General features: G+C 36.4%; 1 protein-coding gene across 4 annotated transcripts in view; it reads right to left on the bottom strand.

The window, feature by feature from the left end:
• LOC108908167 (FMRFamide receptor-like) overlaps window positions 1-10974 on the bottom strand; it is a 53024-nt gene that overhangs the window by 18756 nt on the left and 23294 nt on the right. For all 4 annotated transcript variants that reach the window (XM_018712099.1, XM_018712100.1, XM_023455222.1 and 1 more), the window contains exon 3: window positions 4890-5030. In XM_018712099.1, the coding sequence (XP_018567615.1) occupies window positions 4890-5023 (134 nt within the window). In that variant the 5' untranslated portion in view covers window positions 5024-5030. The remainder of the gene's footprint in view (window positions 1-4889; window positions 5031-10974) is intronic.

Genomic DNA, 10974 nt, shown 5'->3' with positions numbered 1-10974 from the left:
AACGCGACTGTATTTTGTGACGTATCTACGGACGTGGCCCGGCCGTTTATCACCAAGCCATTTCGTAGAGTAGTGTTCGACTCGATGCATGGTCTTTCGCATCCCGGAATTAACGCCACAGTCAAACTCCTTACGCAACGCTTCGTCTGGCCGTCAATAAAGCGTGATAGCAGACAATGGGCACGTTGCTGCGTCGAATGTCAACGCGCAAAAGTAACACGACACGTGACTTCTCCGACAGGTTCATTTCAACCTTCGTCAACGAGATTTGAACATATCCACGTGGATATCGTTGTGATGCCGCCATCCGAGGGCTACCGCTACTGCTTAACCTGCGTAGACCGTTTCACCAGGTGGCCAGAAGCAATCCCGCTAGAGAACCAGGAGGCAGAAACTGTAGCTCGCGCCTTATATGCGAATTGGATATGCAGATTTGGATCACCCCTGCGAATAACAACGGATCAGGGTCGACAGTTCGAATCGCACCTATTCAAACGCCTGAATAGTTTACTAGGTACGACTCATCTCCGAACCACCGCATATCACCCAGCAGCAAATGGCATGGTAGAGCGTTTTCACCGCCAATTAAAAGCAGCAATAAAATGCCACCAAAACGATCGATGGACTAGCATTCTTCCCACTGTGCTATTGGGAATACGTGCAGCATGGAAAGAAGACATTCAAGCTACCGCGGCCGAGATGGTGTACGGACAACATCTACGCCTACCCGGAGAATTTCTTCATTCCCGCAGGACAAACGACGAGCTCAGCACCGAAGCGAATTTTGTTAAGGACCTCAGACGTCATATGGAAAGCTTACGTCCAGCCGCAGTTAAACGCCATGGCGAGAAGACGCCATTCGTTTTTAAAGACTTGGCAACAGCGACACATGTTTTTGTGCGTGCGGACTGCGTTAAAACTCAACTACAGAACACATATGATGGTCCGTTTACAGTGATTAAACGCGACGACAAAACATTCATAGTGCTAGTGCGTGGTCGCGAAGTTAAAGTGTCCATAAACAGAGTCAAATCGGCGTATTGTTTGAATGATGCGACATATTCCAGGAACGAGAACAATAGCCTTCCATCAACTTCTGCCCCATTATCCGTGCCAACCACACCCAAGGCAATTACCACTAGGTCCGGTAGAAAGGTCCGTTTCCCTGACCGACTGCAAGTTCCGTGATGGCATCCATACTGGCAGGAGGGTGTGTGGGTACACACGTTCGCAAGTGACCCATTTTTAAGCACAACGTCAAGAACGCCGCCGAACGCACCACGGGGTTCCCGGAAGCCGACCCCTGCAGAGTGGCACCAGGACCAGGGACTTCTGCCACCTACTACCAAGCTACCTAGGACCGACTTCAACCACAGGACACTCTCCAGCAAACCCTCAAACCGTCAACATTATTTTTTCTACCCAAGCTTAGTTTTCAATAAAAATAGCTTATTTGTACCGTTGAGAGAGCGTTTTATTCTTGCTGTACAGCGAAAGCAACCCTCACGGGGTCAAAAATATACGGTTGAATTGCTCACTCAAAACCCTGCAACTTTTGTCCTAATCATTTTTTTGTTTGAGCAGTATTTTCTGAGATAGAGAGGGGATTCTAAACTTTTTGAACACCCGGTATGTATAATGTTCTTTTTTTTGTTTTAATATAATTCAGCGGCTGTACGCTGTCGCCCTCTGATGGGTATGAGTAAATAAACTCAGTTTAAAGTCACAAAAATTTGTTTATATGTGTTTTTTTTTGTGGAGAAAAATGTACCAATATAATGGATGAAGGAAATCAAAGCGAAGGTATGTGAACAGTTTATTAGAATTTCGTCACGGGAATCAGTGTCTATATTTTCCATTCATTTAATCGGTGTTGGTCGGTGACATTCAGAATTTCCAGAGCTCTACAAAAAAAACGTAACTTCTGTTTTCTACCGATCGCATTGATTGTTTCTTTTTTTTTCGGTTAATGTCCTCTTAGTAGTCATCCAAGTAAAACCCATTCGTGAAGCGGAACTTCTACACCTAAGAATTTTTTTAGTATGTATGCAATTTTGTTAAATCAACCTATATATGAAAAAATACCACTCGTGTAGTTCTGTTTGTTCTTCAACAGGAACTAGGTAGGTACAGTTTTTTAATTTTATTTAATATACCAAGGAAATCCAAAGTAAATCTGAACACGGTTGATATACAGAAATAATATATGACAATATTATACAAGTGGGAACCTATACTCCGCGGTCGAAATTATAGAGAGTGACTCAGACATAATATAAAAACACTATTACCATAATGCGTATAAAATATAAAATTATTTTTTTACGGTTCAATATTATTTATCTTTGTGCCGCTCGCTTCGCATATCGATATAATCTATAATCGTCTAGAGACCGAGTTACACTGAACGTCGATCTATATTCTATCTCTGTCTTTTGCACTTGGTAGGGAATAGGGAAATGCTTTTTTAGTTGGGTGTAAACGGACTTGATTTACCCGTCCTGAGAAACGTCATAGCATAAGCGTAGACGAGGGGTCTAATTCCATGGCTATAATAAATTTATAAATTAAAAAAACACAACTGGGACGTTTTAAAATGCTGTAATAATTAAAATTGATCATAGTGCCGGTTATAGCAAACCTTAAAAAATATTAGATGTTATGTTTTATTACCTTTTTTCAATATTTTCTATATCTCGTTGCCTTTTACGCAGACACGCCAATGGATTTTTGTTCCCTGCACACTTCATCCCTCTTACTAGTCCAAAAGTGAGTCACTCTCTATAATTTCGACCGCGGAGTATAGAACAGAAAATAAAAAATGCATGTGCGAACAGCGCCAACTACAACAAGCAAATTTGGCATTTGTATTCGTCACGTGACTTGTAGGCGCCTAGGAGTTTCTAACTACTATTCACACTGTTCATAGTGTTTGTATAAAAGATGAGCAAATATATAAATAACTATACTTCGTTCCATATTATGACTACGTGGGCTAGAGCTTTGCTTTAAAAATTTGTAAACAGCAATACATAATAATTTCAAACTATAAGTTCCTTTCATGTAACCCCTACCTTAAATTTTAAATAGAAAGATAGGCGAATGATTCTTATTTGAAAGGTGTTTTCAACCTACAGACAACACGTTTTCTTTTTAACAATTCTTAGATTAATTTCCGAAAATTTTTTCTGTTAAAGTGAAGTACGACGAAATACGATTTATCTGTTGGTGATTGAATAACACTCTGTCATGAAGTCTTCAGCATATACAGGGTTTAAGAAGTTTGACTGCCATTGCTTCAGTATGAGATAGAGTAATCATAAATGAACAAAAAAGTTGTATATTACAGGGGCGTAAAATTAACACTTTTCAAAATACAGCGACTATTAAGATTGAGGAGTTTCATCACAACGTGACAATAGCGCTTAACCTAACGCTACACAGCTGGAGCATACCACGTGTGCACGCGGCAGACTTGTCCTACGGAAAAAATGTAAACAGTTATTATTGGGAAACATTTAATAAATTTCAAGACAATTGTTTTCCAGTTTTTAAATAAATAAAATAAAATGTATCGATTTTGTACAAATTACGACATATGCTCAAAATGTTCACCACCATTTTCGATGCACGCACGACACCTTCGAATCTAATTTTCGCTCACTCGGACACGGTCCAATTCCAGATACCAAGTGAATTGCGTATTGCTTGACAGATTAATACCTCGTGTTATCTGCCGCGCCGTTGTCACATTTCTCGATATGAATTTTATCAAATTTTAAATTTATTACAACGCTAATTATTTTTTAGAATTAAGCATAAAAAAGTTAAAAAAGTGATAAACATTGTATTTTATGGTATTCTATGCACGCAGTTATGTCAATATTCCTTAATTAATCGAACTGTTGTACCTCAAGTTGGAGGTTTTGATAATTTTTTTCTCGGAAATGGTTGAGTTTAGGGCCCATGTCATATAAGGTTTTTTTGTTTATTTTAATGTATTCTATCGTCTGTTAAAATTAAAGCAGTCGAACTTCTAACACCCTGTAGTGGCGTTTGGTTTTATAGGAATATCTCCGAAATTTCTTTCTGCATATACCTCCCTAAGAAATGATTGACTTTTGTTTACATTTATGTGTACGAACGAGACGTTTGTTTCCTTTTTTAGGCTTGATTTAGCTATTTCAACAAGCACTTCTTTGAAAAATGAGAGTACGCCTTCTCTAGGCAATTAATATAACTTGAATACCTTATACGTTTCCCCTCTTTGTTTAAAATAGTTTAATAGGAACATTTAGAAAGCTTCTGACATGATTGTGACAAAGGGTTTCAAAGTCTAGATAAAGAATATATCCCTGTTTTTCTATATTTTTTACTTTTACTCTACATAACTAGTTTGTTTCTATTTTAGAACAGAGCGAAACACTTCTCTGAACTGTGGCATTATTTGTACATATTCTGTACTTTATTGTAGGTTGTGGCAATGAGATAACATATGATAGTTTAATTTCGAAATTTGAAACAACAAAAACACAAAAATATTGATAAGACACAGACAAAAATAGAAGCTGATAAGTTAAACTTGGTTCAACTTCTGGCAAACATAATCGGGAAAAATCATTTTTGAAGTTGACCAATTAGGGTTTCCAAAAATAAATAAGTCCCCAAAAAAAGCTACCTTAACTTTTACTTGCTGTTTGCAATGAAAATGTCTCATGGATAAGTAAAGCCAGGATCTGCATCCAAAAAAATTTTGACTATTGTAGTAATGGAAGGACCGAGCTCTACAATTTTTAAATCTCGGATATAGTTTAAGAGAAACATCATCATGAGGTTACTGATACCAAATAAAAAATAAAATAAATACTAATAACTGCTTAAAAGGCTACCTTGTTAAAACCATCACAGTGATTGTATTTCCTGCTACTCCGATAACTACAGTGATAGGCACTAAAACCCTCTGTATCCAAAATCTTGAAGCTTGTAGAATAAGCTCTGTGTTGGGATCTCTCGTATCGTTCATCTTAGACCTGCAAGTTAATATACATTAATCTGTGATGAGATTATCGAACTATAATTTATTTAGTGATTCAAAGAAATATATCCACCTCGAATATTTCGAGAACCACGAATTTTCCATAGAAACAGTAATATGTCAATTTGATTACGAAGTGGACATACAGAATCCGGCAAAATGCATTATCCATTTTGCAGGGCTTACAAAAATTTACTAATTTAACTGCAACAGAGATAAATACATTGTTACTTTATTGTATAGGTGTTTCAAACAAGTTCAAAATTTTTTTCTAAACAAATCTTATCAAATAATCGATACCAGAAATCTTGGTATGTAAAAGCTATTTTACTCCACAAACAAGATTCCTACCTGCTGGCAAAAAAGTTTTTGTCCAGGATAATTGTTAAAACAACAAATATACAAGATATTCCTTTGAGTAATTGCACACAGTGAGAACACTTATAACAGATCGAGATAGATCTCTGTAATTGTAAGATAGTAGCCTATCCAACTCTGCTCAGGATGTTTCACTTACAAAATCATTGCATATTACAAGGAAATACACTTCACTGCCATACCGTGTATATATTTTTTACAGATGCCAACTGCATCTTACATGAGGGAAAAACTTCTTTGAACATCTGAAATTAGATTTTGTTTTTTTATTCGCAGTATAACCTTAGTACGTATGTTTGTCAGCATCTGTTGATCCGAATTTCAACAACGCAGCTCAATTGAAAAGACAACCTTTAAAATAATGATCACTTCCCACCTGTTGCTCCCCCTCTCAAACAAAAATGACCTGATGCCGTGATTCTGTGAGTTTGTACTTGATAAAACATTAGAAAAAATCGATTAGAAACATTTCCTTGAATCGGCCAATATAATTTGATTTCTTAAACAAACCGTACATGTACAGTTTCAGTGGTTGTACTTTATGACGTAACATTTGCGCTTTACGTTTAAATGTTAAAAGCATATTGTTTGCCAATTGTACTAAAATGAGTATGACGGCATTCAAACGTCTTTGAAACTAAGCCAAATTAAAAGGTGCTTAGCCGCTAAAATTGAGGATAAGCTTAAAAACTCAATTATCAATTAAAAATGTATTTAGAAAAGTCAGATTAAGTTATCAAAATTTAATATAATAATTCAGATATACTTACAAAACTATGTTAGTAATTCTACAATTCAGTTACAAGTATCAACCCTTTTGCTAAAACGTAGTTTCTACGCCCAAGCATTCCTGATATATGTCTTTAAAATTTTAGTGGTCTCTTAGTATTTCGAGTTAATTGCACAGTCCCACAAAAATAGTTCTGTACCGGAGACATGAGTACATAGATTTTGTGTATTTTTTTATGCTGAATCCGATTTCACAGCCCAAAAACCGATTTATCAGGTCAGTTTTTAAGGTCGTACCTCAAAATAATGGGCACTGATTTCATCTTTAATCCGGCTCACCATTTTTAACAGTCAGCACAAAGAGAAGTAGAAGCCGTTTGTAAATTCTTCGTATAAAATTCTGTGTGCCGCATTCTCCCGCAGCAGTCGATATTGCACAGTTTTAGGAATTCTTCTGCTGCAGCAAATTTAAGACTTTCATTGGTGTTTGGTGTGTGGCGTCAATTGGGTTGGGTTCATTCGAATCCGGGTAATTCTGTCGGAATAGGCAAACAGGCGCACACGCGGGAGAAGTCCGACAATATATTTCCGTTAATGCAATCGTTATTGTAATTAATTTATTAGTTTGTGTTCTTAAAAATGGAGAGTAATTCAAGCTCTACGCGTGTTCTCATAATGCTAAGCGCCCTCATCTAACAAGGCAGGAAAATCAGATGATAAAAAACTTGTATGAAGGGCTCTGTGCAAAACCGTACTTATCTTATCAACTTCCACGTCACCTGTTACATGAGTGTTGCACAATAATGAAAAAGTAATATTAACGGTTGGTAGAAGGAAGCACAAAAAACAAGCGCTTAGGTAGGGAATTCTGGAAGGAAGCCTAGTTAGTTGAAGATAGGCAGTTGAAGTGAGAACAGTGTGCAGATAGGTAGCAAGACGATCGGCGGGCAGTGTGACAAGTAGTGTAAAATTAAGTGTTTAACCGGTATTAGTTAGCAGGTAATATTCTTTAAGTACTTTGTTGTTAATTGTTCTATGTAATCTTATGATTGTGATGGTTATAGATGTTTCATGATAATAATTCTTTGTATGTTTAGCTTCCATTGCTTTATGCTCAAGGGCATATATTTTTCTAAGGTAAAATTGTTATAATTATTATTAACGATTGCTCATTATTTATTTCATGTTAAAATATATATATTGTGTGGGCGCCCAGACATTACAATAATGACTCCTTTGTTTCACATCTAACTTGTTTTTGTCATGATTACGTTGTTCGTAAAATATAGATGTTTCATGATAATAATTCTGTATATGTTTAGCCTTCATTGTCTTACGCTCAGGGGCGTATATTTTTCTAATATAAAATTGTTACAATTATTATTAAAGATTGCTCATTATTTATTACATGTTAAAATATGTATATTGTCGTGACTGCCCAGATATTGCATTAACGACTTCTTTGTTTCACATTTAACTTGTTTTATCATGATTAGGTTGTTCTTTGATTTCTTGTGCTCACTTTATGTCATACGTCTATACGAGCCTTGTTGAATTTACTAACATTTTCGCCCGTGCGGAACGAATCTGGATTAAGCTCGATTGCCTCCCGTATGGGACTCCAGTGTTATGAAGGATCTTCCGAAATCTCAACTATAGCTGGATTGCCTCCCGTATGGGACTCCAGTACCTTCCGGCTCTGCCGGCTAACTAACACCAAACCTCTTCAGTTTTACTTGGAAGTGTGTATGACTAATATGAGGTAACAGATGACATTTAGTGACACATTAAATGAGACAGGTCTTATTTATCATTAGCAAAGGTTCTTAATTTATACCTTTGGTTAGCGGTTGTTTTGTATTTATATTTGGGTGGTAAGAGCAACGATCGTGGGTTTCTCTGCCATGCTCTTTCCCCGCAGGAGCTCTAGGTGAGCCTGGCACTCTCCTTTTATGTTTAATGGTTGTTTTTGTTGTACTTTCTATTTGTCACATGTTTAATTTGAATTGTATGTAAATAAAGTTAGGTGTATTTACTCTGCTTTTGTTTTATAAAGTTAAACCATACATCCCCTCAAAAAAAGTTAGTAGCCAGGTCTTCCGGTCAATTAAAAAAATAGATACACACAACGTAGGTAGTCCTTATGACGATCACATGTTTTTAGCCACAACTACGATATATTGTTTTTTATCGAACCTAGGGTTGTTATACTACAACAACCGCTCATGGAGCGAAACCAAAATATGAGTGTAAGTGGTGCAATTGAAATGTGCAATTTATTGCAATAAGGAGTGGTAAAAAAGGCTCGACTACGAAACGGAAAAGGGTAGGAACTCTCGGAAGGAAAAAGATGGATGTTGATGACGACACCAAATATGCGATTCGCAGAACAATTGATGGATGGTAATTTTAAAAAAGAACTTCCGACAATAAACAAAAATCAGGCTGCTATCTCACAGGATCTGATAGGGCGAAGACAAGTATTAGAAGCGAAAACTAAATCGTAGAATATATTACACGGACGAAACATGGGTAAATGAAGGTCATATGGTGACAAAAGTGGGGTAAGATGGTAATACCCAAAGCAAACGGCAGGCATTTTTAGAAGGATTTTCGACTGGATTAAAGTCACATTCTGGAAAAAGGCGGCGCATATTGGAAGTACAGCAGGATTTTTGGAACAGGGTTTATTTGTTTTTGAATAGGAGCCTATTTTGAGGATATGAATAGTATTTGAAAATTGGTTTGAATCTGTTTTGTCACATATGGAACCTGGTGTTGTAATTGTAATGGATAATGCACCCTATCATAGTCGACAATTAGAAAAGTTGCCAGCATTAGACTGGTTATAACCGAAAAAGATCGAATTCGACGAAACAATGCTTAAATCCGAATTACTAAAATCACGGACAGACAAAAAGACCAAGTTTGTAATGGATGAAATGGGTGCAACTTATGGTACTTTGCTTGTCACCCTACCACTGTGAACTAAATCCCATTGAGTTAATCTGGGCCCAGATAAAAAATGGAGTAGCACGAAAGAATACATTTAATTTCAGGATGTACAATTACTCTTGCACGAAGAGATTAATCTGATTACAGCAGAAACATGGGGTAAATGCATTAAGCATGTCCAGAAAGAGGAATATCGCATGTGGGATCTCGACACCAAGTTGATGTATTGGTTGATCCACCGATAATACCCCTTGGAGATGACGCAGCTCTAGTGATGAAGACGAGAGTTCTAGTGATGACAGTGATAGTAATAGAGCTAGTGACCAGTAACGTATCTATATATGTGCTTAGTGCAGTGTATAGTACAACGATTAATAAGTGTAGTGTATTGTACAATAAGTGTTTATGTATACATATATGACCATTATAGTGAAGTGATAGTAGGAAGTAGTGTATAGGTATTATGTATTTATAGATAAAGTGTGATATCCGCGGCATGCGCATCAGGTAGGTGTAAGTGGGTGGTAGTGGGCCATTGTCGTCCGAAAGGACGGCACTCAACAATTGTGGAGAGGATGACAGGTGAGACTATAAGCTTTTTAAAGTAAATAATCAGCGCGAACTTATTTTTTATAATTTTCTGTTCATTGAGCCCTTCTCAAATAGTACGCCTATGGAATCTTGTCCCCTGTACTCCTCACCTCCCTTATTAGCCTAAGTGCTATGAATCACTACGCATTATTATGGTGCACGGGTATAGTAAAACGCTAAAATATCCCTTAGATAAGATGAAATAGTGGAGAAAAGATAAAGCTTTATAATGAAAAGCAACAATCTGTTAAGGTTAAAGTTAACGACATTGCCAAAGAAATTAGTAATAATAATTTTCAAATAGGCAAGGCAAAAGTGCAGTTAATTTAACAAAGTGACTGGTATCGAAAACTGTGTCGAAAACCAAAGGTAATCAGCAAAGTTTTCTATTATTATTTATTCATGCTATAAAAACGCTAAACAATATTTACACAGTTTTTATATCTAATTGATCTTGATTTCTTCTTACTATTTTGTATGTATCAACCTTGTTCAGATTTTTATTATTTTCTCTTGTTAGAATAATGCAATAAAATTCTTTTGAAAACCTATTTCTACTATAAAACCAAAAAAACGCAGTCATGCTATAAATCACAAAATTAAATTGCAATTTTAACAATTACGGAGAAATGTTTGAAAAGGAGTCACAGATGTAAGAATTACGCTTTAAGACAGGGGTTACCTCCTATCTAGGACACTGGTAAGTATAATGTAGAATTTGTAACATGGTTTTGCGAGTATTAAATGTAGGGATTACTGTATTTATATTTGTGAAATCGTGGAAGTCGTACATTTCCGGACCAAAATTTAAGCAAATTTGTTTAGTTTTATGCAAGAAAAGTCCTCTTAAATTTGTGCATTTCTTCGCAAATCACCCGGTACTCAAGATCTAATTTTCACAATGGAAAGCAGTCAGGACGCTCGTAAGGAATTGAAACAACATGTGGTCGAACAAGATCTCCGTTTCACTCTTGATGCAATCCATAACAGTTTCCTAAAAAAATTATGCTGCTTTATAGTTTACGTTTTACCATTGAATTGGAATCCAAAACAGCCCCTTCTACTAGTTCTTCTGTTTTATTAGATATCAGGGTATATAGATAAATGTTTTTGATTGAACAGGCAAACCAACACGCATTTTTAATTTATGTTTTGATTAGCCCAACAGATATGTGCCAAATTTGGTTTTTCTAAGTTTAATAAGATCCACTTCTAATTTGTGCAAGGGCCAAATGGGCGGTGACTATTAGACGCCTTCATTATAGCCATCTTTCTCTATCGCACGG

Source organism: Anoplophora glabripennis, unplaced genomic scaffold (assembly GCF_000390285.2).
Source record: "Anoplophora glabripennis isolate ALB-LARVAE unplaced genomic scaffold, Agla_2.0 scaffold369, whole genome shotgun sequence".
NCBI lineage: Eukaryota > Metazoa > Arthropoda > Insecta > Coleoptera > Cerambycidae > Anoplophora > Anoplophora glabripennis.
The sequence above is the reverse complement of the archived record's forward strand: the minus strand, read 5'-3'. Positions and strand labels throughout refer to the sequence as shown.